At 44.1% G+C, this 21536-nt stretch overlaps 1 protein-coding gene across 2 annotated transcripts in view; it reads left to right on the plus strand.

Moving 5' to 3' along the window:
• Positions 1 to 21536, plus strand: part of PTP4A2 (protein tyrosine phosphatase 4A2) — a 510667-nt gene that overhangs the window by 50310 nt on the left and 438821 nt on the right. For both annotated transcript variants that reach the window (XM_044082674.1, XM_044082682.1), the window contains exon 2: positions 14189 to 14783. In XM_044082674.1, coding sequence (XP_043938609.1) covers positions 14688 to 14783 — 96 coding nt within the window. In that variant the 5' untranslated portion in view covers positions 14189 to 14687. The remainder of the gene's footprint in view (positions 1 to 14188; positions 14784 to 21536) is intronic.

The raw sequence follows: 21536 nt of genomic DNA on the forward strand, positions 1-21536 counted from the left end.
TCTGTTTTCTTCTTGAAAGGAAAGGTCTGCTTTAAATAGTTTCTTCTGTTGCTCCGGTCAGTGCTCATTGTTTACAGTGTGCGACTCTAATTCCAGGGCTATGGCCACTATTTTTATTATTTTTTATTTAACATTTGTTGACCGGGAAAGTCCGACTAGGTTCCACAGAGCCTATTTTCAGCGGAGGCCCGGGGAGAAATGCTCCAGATGCATGTCTTTGGAACACTAGTATGTTTTCTTTTAGGTTTGCACGGTTGCACTCTCGATACCTCTTGGATAACAAAAATGAGGTGATAAGAGACTTGGGGACACAGGTGGACGGTGGTCTCACCTTCGATAACCACATCGCCACAACAGTCAGGAAATCCTATGTGGCACACCTCCTCACTAAGGGCTTTTCATCCAGAAAAAAGGAAGTCCTTGTCCCACTGTACTCATCCCTCATTAGACCCATTATAGAATACAACACCCTGTTTGGTATGTACCTCTCAAGACATCTGCAACAACTGGAAATCTGCAGAAATACCTCACTAAAAGAATCACAGGCCTAAAGCAGATGCCCTACGCTGACCACCTTAAACTCCAGCTATACTCTGTCGCATATCTACCCTGAGGCGATCTCTGCTTAACATACAAGGCCGTGTCAAACCCAGAGCTGTTAGACATGCTTCACTTAAAGAAATCCCAATCCCTCAGAGCCACACGCTCCAGGGATCTAAACCTGGTCATCACAATGAACAAAACATGCTGGAGGCATAGGTTCCTGACCCAGAGACTCCATAGACTCTGGAATAGACTGCCCATACATGTCGAGCAGAGCACCTCTTTGGCCCTTTTCAAAAAGAATCTTGACTGGATTGGAGAAAGGAAATTCACCCCGGGGATCACGTCTGTCGCCCTGCTAGACAGCTCTCCAGGGAAGTAAATAGTGTGAGAAGAAATTACCAGGTAATTGATGTTCTTCGTTCCACATTGCTGCAGTCCTTACTATTGGGTAGTCCGCTGTCCAGTCGGCCCGAATACCAGAGTATATGGCTGACGTCGGTCAGGGCGCATTAGACTGACGTCAGTACGTCAGGGTACTAATGCGCATGACCGACGTCATATCCTCAGTCTTTTGCCGCATGGTCCAGAAGCAGTTTTGCGAGTGCAGGTTGGCTCTGAGATATTTCCGCCGGAGTTTCAGACCGAATCAGAGTTGGCTAAAGTACCCGTTGGGAACATTTTGGTTTTTCTTGCCTCAGTATTTAACCGATGTCAGAAAAAGTGAATACTGTTTTTTTTGTGGGAAACAGATACCTCATAGGGATTACCATACCTTGTGTATACCTTGTTTAGGGCCTGAGCACGGCGTTGTTGGATGCCGCTCTGTGCTAGGTTTAACAAACGCACTATTAAGAGGAGGTTAGACTGTGCCAGGTTAGTGTTTGGGAAGCAATTATAAAATACCCGGATGCCGTGACGCCCGCCAAGCCCAAGAAGCGCAAGGACAAACAGCGAAGCCTAGGGTTGATGAACCGGCAGTCCCGGACGCCGGTTCTTTAGAAGGCTCAGTGGAGCGAGGTTTGCCAGGAGTTTCTATGGAGTCTCAGGCAGAAACTTTACTGTTACAGGATGTGCCTTCTCAGGAGGTAGGCCAGGCTGGGGGGCTTCTCAGATAACTGTTCTTCCTCTTCCCAAGGTAGTTAGAGCCTCTCCTTCTGTTGCCAAAGCTTTGAGGTAGGCCAAGTTCAGCTTCAGGGGGCTTCTCCTAGCATTTCAGGTTCTGTACCAGAAACATATGCTTAAAATGGCAGAAGATTTGATTACTATGATTAGAGGTTCTGCCCCTCCTGATAAGAGGCCTAGGGTGGATCAGGAGTTTGATAGTTTTGAACAGTGTTCAGAGCTTCTGAGTCTTCATGAAGAGAGGCTTTGCAGGAGTGTCCTCCTTATTCTGATTCTGATGTGGATGATTCCACTCCTACAGCTTCTCCTCCTGAGGATTTCTCATTTCAGAGACTCCATTCCATGAGGGAGCACTTTAAATGGGAAGGCCAGGATTACTCTGATTCCAGGAAAAGGCTTAGAAATTCTTTTTTTACCCCAGCATAGGCCCTTAGCTATACCTCCTGTGTTGAATGTGGTGGAAGATGTTTTGCAGAGGCTTCCTGAACCCTGATTCTTTGCCTCCTGCTCCTGTTAAACCGGATAGGTACTATAGGGTGCCCAAGCTCATAAGTATTTGTTTGAGTCCTAGGGCGACCCAGAAACTGTTTCCCAGGGGCCTAAAGGTGTTAAGGCCTCTGTGGTTAAAAATCCTGTTCCCACTGATAAAGAGGCAAGGGCTTTGGATAGGTGGGGAAAGAAAGTGTATACTTCTTCCACTCTAGCCATGAGTCAGTTTCAATTGTTGAATTGTCATGCTAAAATATCAAAATTATCTCCTTTCTTATTGACAATTGAAATCTAAGGTGGATGCTTTGGCGGAAGGTATTGAGTGTAAAGAGTTGCTGGATTTGGTTCATGTGTCTGAACAAGTGGGTAAGCATTCTTTGCAATGTGGTTTTGATGCTGTACAGCCTCCTCGAGGGTGGCTACCACTAGTTCTGTTCTTCGCAGGCATGCCTGGTTGAGGGATCAGAATTTAGCTGAGCATGTTAAGACAAGGATTTTGGATGCTCCTTTACAGTCTGATGTGTTGTTTGGTTCGCCTGTGGAAGCAGTTTTAAAGAAAATGGAGGACAAAGCTAAGTCTATGCAAACTGTTAAAGATTTTTGCAGGTGCAGCCTCCGAAGTTTAGTAGAAATTGGCCTGCTAAGGGTGGACATATCCTGCTTATGATTCCCAGTCTAGGGGTAGGTCTAGGCGTGGTAGGGGCAGGGCTCAAAGGTTTTTTTAGGGCCTAGACAGGAGTTCTCCCTGCTCAGACTTCTGGTGAGGGCAGGGTCAGTCCTTTTCGTAAACAGACCCAATGACCTGCCTTTTCAGCTGCCAGTAGATTCTCGTCTGGCAGCTCCTTTGGGAGGAAGACTGTCTCTTTTCAAAGAAAATGGGATTTAATTACTCAAGACAGATGGGTGTTGGATATCATTCACCACGGTTACAGGTTCTATTTCCATACATTGCCCCTCCTCCACAAAGAAAAGAGGCTCACAAATTTCTCAGTTACTCTACAGATAGGGGGCCATTCAGCCAGTCCCTGTATCAGAAAGGGCCTAGGATTTTATTCTCGCCTGTTCCTAGTACCAAAGAAGGGGAACACGTGGAGACCAATTTTGGATTTATCTCTCCTCAACACTTCAACACTTATCTGGACATTCCCAAGTTCAAGATGTTGACGTTACAACAGCTTTTACCTCTGCTGGGCAAAGATCACTGGATGGTAACTTTAGATCTCAAGGAAGCTTACCTTCATGTGCCTATAAGGCTAAGTTGCAGGAAGTATCTGCGGTTTCGAGCTGGAAATTCTCATTATCAGTTCTCTGCATCTTTTTGGCTCTATCTTACTGCCCAGAGTATTCACAAAGGTTCTGGCTCCAGTCTATCCTTACTTGGGCTACTGCCTGATTCTGGCTCAAGAAAGGAAGACCTTCTACAGCATCTGGGGAAATATGTTATAGCAGTGCTAAGATGCCTAGGTATTCTGTGAACGAAATAAAGTCCAGTCTAGTACCCTCTCAAGACATGCTCTGGGTGTGAGACTGAATACAGCAGCAGATGGCCTTTTTAACCCCGGACAAACAAAAGAGTCTATCACTTTACTTCCATCAACTATCTCATCAGTCGTGCTGACTGCAAGGACAGTCCTTCAAGCATTAGGGTTCATCTTGTATTCTGGTGCTTCCCAATGCCAAACTGCATATGAGGAAGCTACAATGGTATCTCAAAATGTATGGACACAGCACTGCCAGGATTTGGACACTGTCATTCAAATAATACCTTGCCTTCAAAAAGAATTTTGTGGTGGGCTCAGGAATGTCACCTAAACAAGGGACTCTCTGTGACCCGCCCAGAGGCGACTCAGATTTTAAAGACACATGCCTCGGACATTGCTTGGGGAGCTCATCTAAATGGAAAGTGGATACAAGACAAGGGCCTGCCAGACTACAGCATCTACATATCAACATGAAGGAGATGTTAGCAGTCCAGTTTGCATTAATGGCTTTCAAGGAGTTACTTCTTCCAGGGCAGGTGTTGATTCTAACAGACAACACAACTGTCATGTGGTACATCAACAAGCAGGGGGAACACATTCTTATTCTCTATGCAGGCAAGCAATGATTTTATGGGAGATCTGCGCTAAGCTTGCAACTAACTCTTCAGGCAAAGGTTCTGCCAGGAGCACAGAACTCCTTAGCAGATGTGTTAAGCAGACAAATCATGGATCCCCACGAGTGGAAACTGGATCTTCATGTATTTCAGAAATTGACAGTGTCATGGGAACTCCAGACATAGATCTGTTCGCTTCTCCACTAAACCACCAGCTGCCAAAGTTTTGCACAAAGGGGTTTCATCGCACAGCTTGGAAAGTGGATGCTCTGTCTTTCAGTTGGAAAAACCTTCATGTGTATGCCTTTCCACCTCTGCCTCTTCTTCCAAAGGTGCTATTAAAAAGTCAGACAAAGACGAGCCAAGGATGATTTTGATAGCTCCAGATTGGCCTCGGCAACACTGGTACCCACTACTAAGGAGTCTGGTAAGGAAGCCTCCATGGCCTTTACCTTTGATTCCTCATCTGTTATCTCAGAAGGACGGTCATCTGCTCAATGTCAAGCTTCACTCTCTCCATCTAACAGCCTGGCATATTCTGTGTTGAAACACAGCAGGTCTCAACTTCCTCAACAAGTTTTAAATGTGATTATGGAAGCTAGAAGACCTAGTACAGGAAAGTGTCAAAGGAAAGGTCATGAAAATGGAAGAGATTTTTATTTTGGAGTACAGCAAAGAATTTGGAGGTTTCTGAGCCTAATTTGAGTGTGGCTCTTCAATATCTCACTGAGTTATTGGACAAAGGTTTGTCCTTCTCTTCCATTTAGATTCATGCTGCAGCAATTTCAGCTCACTATGATTGTGACCCACCATTGTTTTCAATCTTTGTTCAAGCAGTTTCTTAGAGGGGCAAGAATATAAGACCCCCACGAGAGCTCCTACTCCCTGCTTGGGATCTCAATTTTGTGTTGGAAAACTTACTCTACAACCTTTTGAGCCTCATGCTACTGCTGAATTGAAATACTTGTCATGGAAGACTGCTTTTCTTTTGGCTATTACTTCTGCAAGAAGGGTGTCTGAGTTGCAGGCTCTTATGGCAGTAGAGCCCTTTTTGATTTTCCATAAGGATAGGGTATCATTCATTACTAATCCTTCCTTTATGCCTAAGGTGGTTTCTAGTGTGGCTTTAAACCAAACTATTCATTTGCCTACTTTTTATGCAGACCCCCAAAATAAAGGGGAAAAGATTTTGCACACTTTAGATGTACACAGGCAATTGCGTTATTATTTGAGCAGGACTAAGGATTTTAGGCAGTCTCAGCAGTTGTTTGTTTCCTTTGCTTTGAGTTCGGGCAAGCCTGTGTCAAAACAAACTATTTCTAGGTGGATTGGGTTTTGCATTGCATTTTGTTATTCCCATCATGGCAAGGAGATTCCAGCTGGGATTAGGCCTCATTCCACTAGGGCTACTGCCACTTCAAGCATTTTTCTAGGGGGTGGCAACTAAAGATATTTTGGAGGCTACTTGGAGTTCAGTGCATACTTTCTCTAAGCATTATCACCTTCCTATCTACTCCAAGTCTAGGGCTGGTTTTGCCACAGCTGTTTTGCAGGGCATGTTGTCAGCTCCTACTTCTTAATGATTTGCCAACCTCCCTTACCTCTGCTTTGGGATTCTGCAATAGTAAGGACTGCAGCAATGTGGAGCGAAGAACATAGTACAGTTTTGTACCTACCATAAATGTAGATGTTCGAGGATCCACATTGCTGCAGTCCAATTATCCTCCCTCCTTCCCCTCTGTGTTTAGGGGTGGTTGTGTAGGTGAGGTTATCTGTTGATATTTTTGTATATATTTTTGTATATATTGTACATAATTTTGGTGCAGGTATTTTGGGCCTTTGTCTTTTAGGGTCTTCTGACATCTGGGGCAAGAAAAGACTGAGGATATGACGCCGGTCATGCGCATTAGTACCCTGACGCGACTGACGCCAGTCTAATGCGCCCTGACCACACGTCATCCTCTCTCTGGTAGACCCGACTGGACAGCGGACTACCCAATAGTAAGGACTGCAGCAATGTGGATCCTCGAACATCTACATTTATGGTAGGTACAAAACTGTACTTTATGGCTAGGCTTGTATAGGCCCTAGGGCTGATAGCCTAGTACCAGCCTATGAACATCACTCCCTTTCCACCACTTCATCACATGCTGTCCTAAGGAGTGATGAAACTAGTTTCTCTTTCCCAGGTGTGGAAAATTTTTTATTCAAGGATGGTTCCTAGTGCCAAAGTGGTATCCAAGTTTATCTCCACGTTTTCTTTCCTGAATCTAAAAATGAGGGGAGAGGATACCTAATATCTTGGATGTCCACAAACAACTCTGGTACTATGTTAAGAGGCAAGTCTTTTATATTTTTGTAGTGATTATTCATTTCCTGTAAAGATAAGGGACAACGTGTGTTGAAACGGACCATTTCCAAATGGATGCCTTAGGCTATTAATTTTTGTTTTGCTCACCATAACAAAGCTATTTAGGCAGGGTCAAGGCCAGCTCTACCTGGGCCTTTTTCTTCTATGGCTGTTTTGAAAAGGGCTAGGTTATAGATGTTTCTAGAAGCTGCTGCTTTTTCCTTTGTGTACATGCTTTTACAAAGAACCATAAGCTTGGATTCCTTCTCTAGGTCCATATCGTGCTTTGCTTGGACTGTTTTCTAGGGGTTCATGGACTTTCCCTGTCTCCACTGCAGTTAGCTAAGGTAACCTACCCATGTAGGCAAAGCTGGTGCACTGGTAATCAGCCATGTTATACTATGTTCATCGTATTGATCACAGCTACAGTAGTTGCTCCTTCCCTCCATCTACTCCCTTCTTTTCTGGTGTTTGTGCCAGGATGTGGACATTTATTTTTGTTCTTGGCACTGCCCTTTCAGGGCTTGTGCACTTGCTTGCTTTATCTGCTGGCAAAAAAAGCTGTGAAGGGCTTTGCATCCAAACTTGTCTTTTAGTCAGCTCTGTGTGCCCAAACTGTCAAGCAGCTGAAGTAGAACATGCACTGAAGCTTTGGAAGCAGTTATCCATGGAAGGATACAACCCATATAACTTGTGTACTATAGAAGTAATCATTTGAACAGCTACTGTTATGGTAAGTTCAACTTGCCTCCCACTTTCATGGAAGTACAGTTCTGCATTTCTGCTCGACTAGTTGATGAACTAAGACGTGCAATGATCTTTATTGAACAATCTCTGAAACCATTCCTTTCCAGCTTGATAATCTTAAGTTTTAGTTGCATCAAAAGTTTTACTGGAGTTATAACTGTGTAAAGTATTGTCCATTGAAGACCTTTCCAGTATGTGAATATTTTTCCATGAGAGATTTGTAGTAAGTCTCCGGACTTGTCTTATTCCTGCCTGGCTGTGAGATTTGACAAGGTTGCATTGAAGCTCATCTAGTAGGTAACCATATATTTCCACAAATGCAATTGCCTTGATATACATTGTTTTTTCTGTAGGATCTCTGTTAACTGTGTTTCTCCCCTTCATCTAGTAATGTACAGTCTGTCTACTCCTTACAGGCTCATCTTCAGTGTTTGTGGTGGTCTGTTCCTGTTTGTTCCCAGCTGTTAATCCTGAGCTACTGTGCAGCTGTTATGTAGGTAGCTTTTGCTAGTCCTGCGGTATGTTTAAATGGGCTCTAATCCTGGGGTGGTGATCTTTTAGATATGCAGTTAGGGACATGATCCTTAGAGAAGTCATCATCCAGGACTAATCTTGGGACTCTGAGGCTGGAACTCCCGATCTGGGATCTGAACGTTGCCTACTTCCTGTAGATCTGCATTGGCAGTTGATCACTATATTCTCTGTTCCCCTGTCCTGGTGGGCCCCAAGCATTCTATCTGTAGAGGTTTGGGTTATAGTTTCCCGTTTGTTCCGCATTGAGAGTGCGCTTGCATTGATCTAGAGAAAGGGTTTAGTCACACATTTTGGGTAAAAAGGAAGGGACCAGGTAAACTGGCAGTTTGTGGAATCCAGTCCTCATGGCCTTGGTCCTGAAGGTGATTTAAGAGGGAATTTAAGAATCTATATTCAAGTGTTTAGTGTTCGTTGTCCTGCCAGTAAACTTGTGTGGGAGGATGCATATCTGCAAAAGATAACCAGCTGTTACTTTTAGCATTCTCCAGTCAGATGAGAATTTGGTGGGAAAGCACTGTCTGATATCCGGTGCTTATGCAAAGTAATAGGATGTGGATTTGATCGCATATCCTGTACCTTTCAGAATAATGAAGCTGAAAAGCTTTCATGACTAGCATGATCTGTCACTTGTGCATTTTAATAAGTATTAGCTAGTTATACAAGTATGGTATTACCCATGTCTCTTGGTCTGTTCTTTTAATTCATTGCTCAACTGATGGGTTTGGGGCTGAGACTCTGCTGCTTCTAGATCTTTGAATCTAAAACTGTTGAGGTCCTCCCTTTGTCTAAAATGCCCCACCAACCCAACGTACCTTGGATCTCCTTTGCTGCCATTCAGCGTCAGGCATGAATCCTACCACTCAAGTTTGGAAGCCAATTACAAACTTCCGTGAGTTGCATTTTTAGGAAAACTATATTCTTAAATCTAATCTTTTTCCAATATTCCTTGCCAGTTTTCTAATCTTTTAGTAAGTTCCTGTTTTTAGCTGCTGGTTTATTGGTACTTTAAAAGTACCATCTTTGGTAGTCTAATTTCAAAACTTATACTTTGAGGACACTTTATACTATCACTTAGTCCTTTCCATTTCCTTTATTTTTCTTTAAAAAAAAAAAATTACTTTCTGTAGCTATGGCTGGCAAACCTACCAGATTTAGTATATTACTTGTGGGCATACAATCCCTAACTCAGATGCAGACAGTGAATGTGTGTGTATTGCTTAGGACCTGCTCATCTGGAGGTGGATTGCTCCATTTCCTCTGGGTTCAGTTTCAGAGTGCTTACTTATCGTAGAAACAAGCTAGTGCTGAAGGGCCTTCTCCCTTATAAAGCTAGTGTTGAAGGGTTCTCCCTTATACTTCTGTTTCTGTAGCTGGGGCTCCAAGCTCTAATAAATCAGACAAGTGGAAGCCTGATTCTGCTTCTAAGGATAAGTCAAGCAAGAGGTCTTCAGACTGTTCTTCCTTACTGGCGCTTTCGTCAGAGCCTCCTAAGATGTTAAATAAGATCTGACAACTTCATATCCAATTGGATTCGGGGAGACCTGGAACCAAACTCCTCCGCTTTTACTGGATCAAGTCTCTCACAACTCCCTTAGCCTTTCCTGGAGGGATCACCCCGCAGGCATGCTGGACTTCCATCCTCCACATTTTCTCTGAAGTCTTCCTGAAGCTTGTCCGAAGCTGATGTGGATAGTATGATAAAGGTTCATCGTGTTCACTCTTGCAATCATTACAATTGGGTTATCCTGCTGGCAGGCTACCTGCAGTCTGCCTGAATTCCAAAGTCTAGGTCCGGCGTTGGTTGCTGTTGCTTCCTTCCTGATGTCAGTGCGCCAGGGGTATAAACGATGCAGCAGACGCCATTTTCTTCAGTCTGTCTTGCCACGCAGTGCCCGAAGCAAAAGCAGTTCGCAAGTGCCAGTCTGCAGACTCCTGAGATTTTCAAGCTCAAATTTCAGATCCGAAGTCTTCATTAAAAGCTAAGTACCCCGTTGGGGAAACTTTTTTTCTTGCTCCAGACCGATGTCAGAAAAAGTTAATTGTATTTCTTGTGGGAAGCAAATACCTCATAAGGATTTTCATTCTTACTGCATTACTTACCTAGGCCCTGACCACAACGTTGCTAGTTGTCTGTTTTGTGCTAGATTTAACCAACGCACTATTAAGCGTTGGTACGATTTTGCATTTCATTATTTTGGCAGACTATTTAATTATATAATGCCGTCAGAACAGCGACTACCGGAATTTACAAAAAACACAAGGAAAAAGAGGACAGGCATCAGAGGTCCAAAACAGACTAGGCTTCTAGGCCAGTCATTGGTTTGCCGGTTCTCAGTTGAGTGCTTTCGCAGCCCTTGACCGTTACTTTAGAGCTGCAGGCCGGTACCGACTCCCATGTGGAGTCAACCAGGCCTACAGAAACTCTAGGTATTGGACCTTTGGAAACCATTCTCTCAGATGGGTCTGGAGCCGCTGAGCAGGCATCTGCTTCTGAGGGTTTTTTCAGACCTACACAGTTGTATGTTAAAACTACTTCAGCTACAAAGACTAAAGCAGCTTTAAAGACAAACACGTGCAACAGCCCCATGGACAGGCCTCCATGCCTAAAAAAACAGACGCTCAAAATGGCCGAAGACCTAAATACTTTGATCAGGGGTTCTCATCCCCCTCCTGACGAGGCCTAGGCAAGAGGTAGAATATGAATCTTCAGATCAGGTTTCCATTTCATCTGATTCCTCTTCTGATCAGGAATTCTCTTCCTCCTTATGAGGATTCTGATGCTGAAGAATCTATCCCCATCCGCTTCTCCTCCTGAGGATTATTCTTTTGGGGAAACACTGCATACCATGAGGGAGCATTTCCAGTGGGAGAGCCAAGATTATTCAGAATCCAAGAAAAGGATCAGACTTTCTTTTACTGCCTCTGCACAGGCCCGTGGCTATTCCACCTGTACTTGACATTGTGTACTTGACATTGTAGATGTATTTTCTGGAGTCCAGTCTGACTCCAGACTCCTTGCCTCCAGCTCCTGTTAAGCCAGACAGATACTACAGGGTCCCAGACTCCCACAAATTTATTTTTAAAAACCCTGCTGCTGACCCAGAAACTGAGGGTCCCAAGGATGTCAAGGCTTCCACTGCAAAAAAACCTACCCCCTCTGACAGATTCCAGGGCACTGGACAGATGGGGGGAAAAAAGATTTACACTTCTGCTACCTTGGCTATAAGGGCTTTAAATTGTCAGTTTCACATGCTTAAATATCAACAATACACTGTCACTGCTTAAACAGAAAATGTTGACAAATTCTGAATGTGCAGAAAATAAAGAAATGCAGGATTTATTACATGCAGCTGAAAAAGTTGGAAAGCATACTTTTACAATGTGGTTTTGATTCTTTGGAGGCCTCCTGCGGAGCCGCTGTTACGGGTTCTGTCATTAGGAGGCATGCTTGGTTAAAGGAACAGAATCTGCTTGATCATGTTAAAGCAAAATTATTAGATGCTCCATTACAACACGATACTTTGTTTGGTGTTAAAGCAGAAAAGGTGTTGAAGAAAATGGAGGACAAAGCCAAATCTATGCAAACAGTCAAGGATTTCTTACAGGTACAGCCTCCAAGATTTAGCAGACACTGGCCTACAAAGAATTGGTCCTTTCCAGTGTCAGGTCACAGAGGCAGATCACAGCCCCAAGGCTCATAAGGTCTAAACAATGGAGTGCTTCTACCTCCAAAAGCGGAGAAGACCAATCACATCCATACAGAAAGCAGTCCCAATGACTTCCCCCTCCCAGCACCAAGCACTTATCTTCTGACAGCTCCTTTAGGGGGAAAACTAGCACTTTTTTCTCAAAACTGGCACCTAATCACCCAGGACAAATGGATCTTGAACATAGTGTCACAAGGTTACAGGTTCCACTTTCACACCATGCCAAGGGCAAAAGGTATGTTGGACCTGCCAAAACATCAGTGGACAGAGGCACAAAAACAAGTTTCATCCCTCATGGACGTGAGGGCCATTCAGCAAGTACCACAGCAAGAGCAGGGACAAGGATTTTACTCTAGACTTTTCTTGGTGCCCAGAAAGGACAAAGCCTGGAGGCCAATACTGGACTAAACACATACCTTGATATTCCAAAATTCAAAATGTTGACGCTGCAGCAGCTTCTGCCCATGCTGGGCAAGAAGGCTTGGCTTGTAACTTTAGACCTAAAAGAGGCATACCTGCATGTTCCAATCAGACAGTCGTGCAGAAGATACCTCAAATTCATAGCTGGCTCAATGCACTACCAGTTCTCTGCACTGTCCTTTGGCTTATCTACTGCAGCCAGGGTCTTCACAAAATGCCTGGCACCAGTAATAGCTTTTTGCAGACAGAGGCATACAGATTTATCCTTACTTGGACGTCTGCCTTATCCAAGCAGAGAACAAAGACATACTACTACAACATCTGGCATTTGTAAAAAAATTAACATGCCTAGGGTACACAGTAAACGAAAAGAAATCAAAACGTGCACCTTCTCAAGAGATATTCCTGGGTGCAAGCTTAAATACAACTGCCCAGATGGCTTATCTCATGCCAGACAAAGGCATCTAACTACTTATTTCAAAAAGTTTGCAACAAACACCCAGTTAACTGCAAGAAACATTCTGCAGGCTTTGGGCTTCATGGCATCATGCATTCTGCTAATTCCATATGCAAGACTGCATATGAGGAAATTACAATGGTACCTAAAAAGTGTTTGGACTCAACATTGCCACAGCCTGGAAACAAAAATTACACATTCCCTGCCTGCAACAGGAGTTTCGATGGTGGGCAAACACCTGTCACCACAACAAGGGGCAGCCATTCACCATACCCCCAGCCAGGCAGACATTGACAACAGATGCTTCGGATTATGGCTGGTGGGCCCACATGGGAGGAAGACGTATTCAGGGCTCATGGTCTGCAAACCAGATGCATCTACATATCAACCAAAAAAATAGGCTAGCTGTTCAAAATGCCCTGACGGCCCTCAAGGACCTACTTCATCCATGACAACTACTGATGAGGACGAACAATACTGCAGTCATGTGGTACATAAACAAGCAGGGAGGCACACATTCCTACCCCCTTCGCATACTAGCCGTGACTTTGTGGAGCACAGCGTTGACTTACCCTTTGGGAGCACCTGACATCTGGGGCAAGAAAAACTGAAGAAAATGGTGTCTGCTGCATCTTTTATACCCCTGGTGCACTGACATCAGGGAGGAAGCGACAGCATCCGACGCCAGACCTAGACTTTGGAATTCAGGCCGACTGCGTATAGCCTGCCAGCCCAATTTTAATGACTGCAACAGTGAATACACTCTAACATCTACATTTATGGTAGGTACACAGCTGTACTTTTCTGAGCTTGGATTCAGATGGGAGTATGCTCCTGATTCCCGCCGGATCTGCAAACTGACCTTTCTTCACTCCCTTGTGGTCTCCTCCTCTGTGACCCTCTGGGCTGAGACCTCTGGGGGTGTCATCAGATTCAAAGACTGTTCTTGGACTCTAACTTCCTTGAGTCTCCCAGCACCAATCCTTTCCGAGCTGGACGACTGAGCCAAATGTCAGCGCTAGATCCAGGGGGTTGGGATCCACTGCAAACTCTTGGGGCTTCTGTGCTGAAGATTGTGAAGTACTTGCTGTAATGTGTGGAGCAACTGTTCAAGCTGGACTGTAATACATTCTGACTAATGGGTAAAATAGAGTAGTACTAAAGTTATCGTAGAACATCTCCACTGAAGCCAGTGGTTAATTGTTTTTAATGAGTTTAGATAAATGAGCAGTAAAAGGCAAGACAATGTGAATAGATAAGGCAGATTAAGTTTAAATTCTAGGTGAAATGTGATGGAAATTGCATTGGGGTTGTCACGCCTCTCTGCCTTTCAGCATCATTCCAGTTTAGCAACAGTCCTTTTGTGTATTTTGTAGTGTTGGTTTTTATGCACAGGGGTTCTTAATGGTCGCGCGCGCTGTCAAAACAAAAAAAGGAAAATGAGGGGTGCGGGTTGTGAAGCAGTGTTCTTTTACTGGCTGAGCCATACAATATATACTTTTCATTTGTGTTGCATACTGAGAATTTCCGAATGATTTTAATGTACCTTTATCCATTAGATGTTCAGGGTCATATGTTGGACTTTGTAATAAGAATTTCTGTGTGTTGGCAGTTTACTACTAATTTTATCAGTTTTCTAGTATGTTTGGCTCTATGGCTTTAAACAGTTTTCATGTCCATTTTCCTGACTGTATGATAACACTTCTGTCTCTCTCCCACAGAAGTTCTGTGCTGAAAGCAGTCCTACATTTATGGCGATTGTGAGTGTGGAAGCGGAATTCTGCCAGGCCCAGCACGGTGTCTTGGCCAACAAATAAACTGTATGCAAGAAACTTCTAGAGAGAGTCTCTGGCTGCTAGATGCCTGCTCAATTTTGAAGAAAGGATCTTTTATCTGGAATGTACAAGTCACCATATCACTGAAACAGAGCCTTTTTGTAAGCACTTCCAAACTTCTGGGAGCAGTATAACTTGTGCATCTTTTGCGACATTGGATGCACAGTGGAGTAAAGCATGAAATAAATCCATCTCTTGGCGTTAGTCTCCCTTCCCCTGTGGAAGATCACAATTAACTGAAAACACAGTTAATAAAGATCGATGGTCTACATCTGAGCCAACATTTGGAGGAAAAATTTCCCCTTCAATTTTTAATTTTATTTTGCTGTTCCTATCTTGGGTACTTTATTTTTCTGTTTAATTTGGTTTTCACTTGTCTGACATCATGAACCGCCCAGCACCTGTGGAAATTACTTATGAGCACATGAGATTCTTAATTACCCACAATCCAACAAACAGTACACTCAACAAATTCACAGAGGTAAGAAGCCAGAAAATGGAGTTATCCTGTTTTCTGGTTGATGCTGGTTTGTGCCATATTTTAAACTTTGTTTTAAGTCCTATGAAGCATGCTTTCAGCACAAGAAGGAAAAGATCTACTTAAATATTGATGGGTGACTTGTGTTAGTACAATAATTGGTCACATGTCTGTGGGAACATGTAATATGCATATTTGGCATTTGTGTAATATATATCCAACTGCAATATATTAAAACACATGAAGTTTGCTCGAAACAAAGTTTAATTTGTCTTCAGTATCTCCGAGGATGTTGATCCCTGAAGCTTCAGAATTCTTTGTCACTGAATGGTTTGTGAGGATTGCTCTATCTTGTCTACTTTGGCCCAACTTTTGCTAAGTTGGAGGCTTTATGTACTACCACACTGGAGCAAGTAAAGAGGAAATGTTTTTTATGACATTGTTTTTATTTATTGTAGGATTGTTTTATTTATTGATATTTGTTGACTGGGAAAGTCCCCTGGGTCAGAAGCCCATTTTCAGTGGAGGACCGGGATAAAAGCTCCAAATACAGACACGCACATTTTTGTCTACTTTTGAATATTACTTTTATATAATGTTCAGATGTTTATTACAAAATATCATGGGAATTAGAAGTAATATCCAGCAAGTTTGACAAAATCGTTCCGTTAGTAAGTTACATAAGGTAAACATTTCTATAAACCAAGTTACAGTTTAATGGCTAGAAATAGGACATAAATCTGGAAAGAGGTCTTCCTCTTCCACTTTATTGGAGCCAAAACTATCCTCCTCTGATCCAAAGGTCATCGGATCCAACAAAAGTTCATCGGCTCTGACACTTTGTAGCTCAGTGCTGGTTGAGTTTGAATTACGGAGCCATTGGAACTGATCTCCCCAACAGTCTGATCTTCTATCCTACAAAGATCAAGATCTCCCACCCTCTACTTTCTTCCACAAGTCTGTCAGATGACTTAGTGGATCGTGTGGTACAGAAGCTATTGAATACACTGGTACTGGCCAAGTTATTGTTGGATCCCACCCTGAGGGCTTTCGATCCGACCACATCCACCTCTTCTGCTCAGATTCCTCCTCCCGACTCCAAAGCCAGGGGGTTAGACTGAAGATCAAGAGCTGGTCTTATTGGAACACTCTGATCTGAGACCTACTACAGGATGTTCATGTTTCATTGTTGAAGTCATTACATTTGGGTAATCTGCTTGCAGGTTTCCCTCAGTCGGCCTGATTAACAAAGTCTTGGGTCCTGCGTCAGTTGCTGTCCCTTCTTCCATGTCGTCAGGGGTATAAAACATGCAGCTGACGCCATTACATAGTCTTTCTTGCCTTGCGGTGCCCGAAGCAGAAGCAGTTCGCAAGTGCCAGTCGGCAACCTCCTGAAATTTTCGTTTTCGAGTTTTAGAACCGAAGTCTTCAAATAAAAAGCCAAGTACCCTGTTGGGGAAACTTTCTTGCTCCTTACCGATGTCAGTAAAAGTTAATAATTGCATTACTTGTGGAAAGCAAATACCTCAAAGATTTTCATTTGTACTGTATTCCTTGCCTAGGCCCTGACTACAACGTACCTTGCTGTCGGTTTTATTTATTTTATCAGCGCACTATCCATAGTCTGTATATTCTTGCTTCTAAATATTTCGGTTCTCTGTTTAATTATCCAGAAATGTCGTCTTAGCCATCGGACTACCAGGATTCCGAAAAAAATGCAGAGATAGGCCGCAGAGGTCCAAAACTGCCGACGACGCTTCTAAGCCAGTCGCTAGTTCTCCAGTAGTCAGGCGCTTTCACAGCCCTGATGCCCGCTACACCTGATTCGCAGGCCTCTGAGACCCATATGGAGTCCGGTATGCTGTGAGATACTTCAACTATAGAACCCGTGGATGTTCATAGGTTCATACTAGGCTATCTGCCCTAGGGCATTTATAATCCTAGCCAGAATGTGTTTGGCTTTCGCCACCCATTTTAAATTTATTTTGCTGTGCCCTTTTTCGAGGTTAGTATACTGTGCCTCTGTCTAACAGTGACACAGAAGTGATACTCTGGGTAAACCTATGATCTCCCATCCACTCATCAAGATTCCTCTTGAAGAGAGTCAATGAGGGACTCTGCCTAACCTGGACTGGGATTTTATTCCAGAGTGAAGGGAGCCACTGGGTTATGAATCTGTCCCTCAAGCATGTCCTATTTATTTCAGTGCTGAGGTTCAAGTCTCTTGAGTGTGTAGCTCGATGGGATTTGGATTTTCTGAGGCGCAGCATGTCCATTAATTCCGGGTTGGACATGGCTTTGTACGTCAGGCACAGATCGCCTCTGAACAGGCGGTATGCCACTGAGTAGAGCTGGAGTTTCTTTAACCGGGCAGCATATGGCATCTGTTTGAGCCCTTTGATCCTCTTGGTGAGGTACTTTAGGAGTCTTTCCAGTTGCTGCAGGTGTCTGGTAAGGTACATCCCAAAAGGGGCTTTGTACTCTATTATGGGCCTGATGAGGGATGAGTAAAGAGGCACGATGACCTCCCCTGATCTAGATGTGAATCACTTCATGATTAGGTGGGCTATATAAAATGTTTTTCTAACCACTTGGGCCACGTGGTTGTCAAATGAGATTGGGTCCCCAGGTCCCTAATTACTACTACTGTACTTAATGGATTACCACATATGTGGTAATTTGTGGGCACTTTGTTTTTGCCATAGGGGATGACTATACACTTTTTGGCATTTAGGTTGAGGCCATGGCTCTGGCACCAGTTGTCTGTTTCTGAGGCCCTTTTGGAGGATGCTTGTGTCAGCTGGAGAGTATTATGGCGCCCAGTTTGCAGTCATCTGCGAACTTGGGTCAGCCACAGTCCTTCTGTGTTGGCCTGTACCTCCGAGAAATATATACCGAACAAGAGCAGTCCCAGGACTGAGCCTTGTGGGACACCACTTGTAACTGCTTTGGAGTCTGACATGGCTCCAGCAATTCTAACCATGTGGGTTCTGTCCTTGAGCCAGTTTGCAATCCATCTAGTGACAAGGGTTTATATTTAAGCTGGTGAGCTTATCTATAATGCCCGAGTGGGGTATTGTATCGAAGGCTTTTGCGAGGTCCAGGTAGGCTGTGTGGACCACCTTCCCCTTGTCAATGGCCTCTGTGACTGTTTCAAAGAAATCGACCAGGTTTAAGAGGCAGGATCTGCCCTTAAAGCCGAACTGGGTAGGATCCAGTGTCTGTAGGTCCCCAATATCTTTGAGGTCCATGATGATCCTTTCCATAGCTTTGCAGACCAAGCTAGTCAGGCTTATGGGGCGATAGTTTCCAGGATCTGTTGAGGCACCACCTTTATGGAGAGGGACCACTGTTGCTGTACGCCACTCTTTGGGCACATATCCTGTAGTAAGGCTGAGATTGAACAGTAGTTTTAGGTTTGGCTCTTCTTGGAGTTCATGTAGGACGCAGCCCAGGACACCGTCTGGTCCCATTGATGCTGTGTTTTTTGCTTAGGAGAGGGCGGCTCTTACCTGAGCATCTGAGATGTTAGGGGGACAGCACTCTGCTGGGATAGATATTTGCCCTTTTGGTGGGGAGAGGGGGGGAGTTTGCGCTGAACCTGTCAGCTAGGATGTTGGCAATGTTTGTGGGTTCAGTGTATTTTTGTCATTTTGGACCAATTCTGAGCATATCTGGGAATTACCACTCAGGTTCCTAACATAACTAAAAGCCTTGTGATTATCCTTGGTGTCCTGTGCAATTTTTCTCGAAGCTGGCCTTAGACAATTTTATGTGTGTCCGTAGTTTTTTGCTAATACTGATCAGTGATGCCTTCCCTTTTTGGGATTTTGCTCTTATTTAGTAGCTTCCTCCTTCTATTGTATAGTTTGTTTATGGCTGGGGTCCACCAGACAGGACGTCTGCCTTTGGAGGATTGGGTTTTGGTTTTATTTGGGATCGCATGATCCATGTATTCCTGAAGGTGTTCATAGAATGCGTTTATAAAGGATTCTGCAGTCTGGGCCATATTTTCCACAGGCCCGGGGGCTTTGAAGGATTCCACCTCGGTTTTGAGGAGTGTGAAATTTGCTTTAGAGAAGTTTTTCACTGTGGTTTTCTGGGCAGGGGGTGGGTCGGGATGTGAATATCCAGTGAGATTAGTTTTGTGAGGGGTACACTTCTGGTCTGGATCATAGAGTCCCCATGTTGGTGATGATCAGGTCCAGTATGTTTTCCCCTGTTGGAGTGGTAACAAGTTGTTCCATAGCATTTGAGTTTATAAATTCTAGGAACCTTTGGGCTAGGGTGTTAGAGCTAGAGTAATGCTCCCAGTCTATGTTTGGGTAGTTGAAGTCGCCCAATATAGTGGTGTTTGGAGAGACCTTCATATTTTCCAGTGTTCTCAAAGGCCGAGTGGGGTTCCTGGGTTTGGGAGGGTGGTCTGTAGCAGGCTATAAACTGGAAGGCAGTTTTACCCACTGTTAGTTGCACATGGGTAGTCTCTGATGCTTCGTGCTTTGCCACCAACCTGGAGGTGTGGGTATCTTTGAATATCGATACTCCCCCTCCTTTTGTGGTTTGGTCCAAGTTTTGGGGCTGAAAAGCATGGTATGAGGTATAACCTGGTAGTGCTGGGGTGCTCTCGGGAGCCCTGAACCAGGTTTCTGTTACTGCACAGATATCTATGTTCTCCATGCTAAGGAGAGTTTTGAGTGCGTGCATCTTGAGGTTTAGACTTCCGGCGTTGAGTAGCATTACTCTTAGTTTCTTATCCCTTGTGATACCTATGGAGGTGGGTTTGACTTTTTGAGCCTTTCCTAAAAAAGGTACTATGGGGGTAGCAAGAGCCTTTGCCAATATCTGAAAGCCCAGGGGCGACAGGTGCAAGCCGTCCCTAGCAAAGCATCGTGGCTTGTCGAGCATATCATCCCAAGCTGACAGGCATTGGATCCCCTTTGAATGACACCAGTACTTAAGGCAATTGTTGTAATTGATCATCTTGTCTTCGTATTGTGGTGGCATTCTTGGTGAGGGTCAGATGCTACTCAAGGTCAGGGTCATACCGGCCTGGGCTACATGCTCAGAGAGCTCCTTTGTCTCTCCATGTAGTCCAGGGAGGGTACGTCTCTGGTCATTCACACCAGCATGGACAATGACGGAGTCATATTTGTACTTGCCTTGGAGTGACCAGAGTGCTTGTGTTATGTGGCGGATCCTAGCACCCGACCGGCTGCTCACCGTGACCCTCTCCTTGTTCAGCCTGGTGAGCGGGACGTCAGTGTGCCTGACGATAGTCACCTATTACAAGTGTATCGGGTGTGTTTAGTCTTAAGGGCTGTGACTGTTTGGCACACTGGCTTTGTGAGATGTGTTGCACGTGTTTTGTTTTGGGGTAGTGGTTGCTTGGGCGTCTGCTTTGGAGGTCTCTGCTGCTTAGGCAGATCTTTATTTAGAGCCTCCGAGTATGTTTTTGTGTGATTGTGTTTGGTTTGCTGTCGTGGTAGGTCTATGTGAGACTGGAATTGTAGTGAGTGTGGTTTCCTTCTCCTCCTGACTTGGTTATGCCAGTACTGAGTTGAGAGAGCTTAGCCTCCAGTTTGTCTATATGGTTGCATCTCTCTCACATGTGTTGGAATTTGTTAGGAGGAGAGGGTTGTCTGTGTACATGAGGCAGTTGTAACATTGCCTCCAGATTCCCAGATTCACCAGCTGGACCAGAGAGGAGATTGACAACTGACCTTTGGACATGCTAGAATAATATTGGGAATTCCTTAGTAATTGAAAATGAGGGCCAGTGGGGAGTGAGGGTGTAGTGCTTTTAATTTTTAGTGCTGACTTATAGAATTGCTTTAGCGAGCAAGTGCCAGGTCACTTAAGTGCAATGTGTTACAGGTAACTTAAATGCAAAAACGACAAACAGTAACTTTCTTTCAAGTGAAACAAGGAAATAAGTACAGTAAGCAATGCAGATATCACTAGTGATCCATAGAAGCGCTGAGAAGCTGCGTATTAGGTGGAATTAGCATTCCAGGGAAATAACAAGCAAACAACAAGCATATAAACAAAGCTAGATTCAGCAGGCCTGAATCTAGTCTATGCTACAGCAAACAAGGTGTACCAATTTCAGTAAGATACAGTTCAAATATTCAGGCGCTATATACCTTTAACTAGAATTTCCCAGCTCAGAAGGGCAGAGTCCAGCCTCTTCTCCCACAAGAATGCAGACCACGAACCTTCTTAATGTAAAATAACTGGCATGAAGCCCAAGTGCTTAAACCAGAACTAATACACTTTAAGAATAACAGACACTGGGCTGTCATTCAGCAGTTCCCAACTTAGAAGGATGAAAGCTACCTGTCCTGCCACCACCGTGCATGCCACAAACCTTCCTAATGTAAAACAACTGGTCTGAAGCCCAAGTGCTTAATCCAAAAGACTTGGAATGATAGCTACACTTTAATCAAGTTACTACCAAGCAGTAATAAATGCAATTGAACACTTTAGAGAATGCCTGGATTAGTGCTCAAGTTACACAAACAAAGCTAGATCCAGCAGGCCCAAATCCAGTCTATGCCACAGCAAACAAGGCGCACCAACTTCAGTAAGAAGCAGTTCAGATATGCATGCACTATAAGCCTTTAGCCAGAAATTCCCAGCTCAGAAGGGCAGAGTCCAGCCTCTCCTCCCACAAGAGTGCAGACCACAAACCCTCTTAATGTAAAATAACTGGCATGAAAGCCCAAGTGCTTAAACCAGAATTAATACACTTTTAGA

This window comes from Protopterus annectens, chromosome 1.part1 (assembly GCF_019279795.1).
Source record: "Protopterus annectens isolate FY-2018-M chromosome 1.part1, PAN1.0, whole genome shotgun sequence".
Classification (NCBI taxonomy): Eukaryota; Metazoa; Chordata; order Ceratodontiformes; family Protopteridae; genus Protopterus; species Protopterus annectens.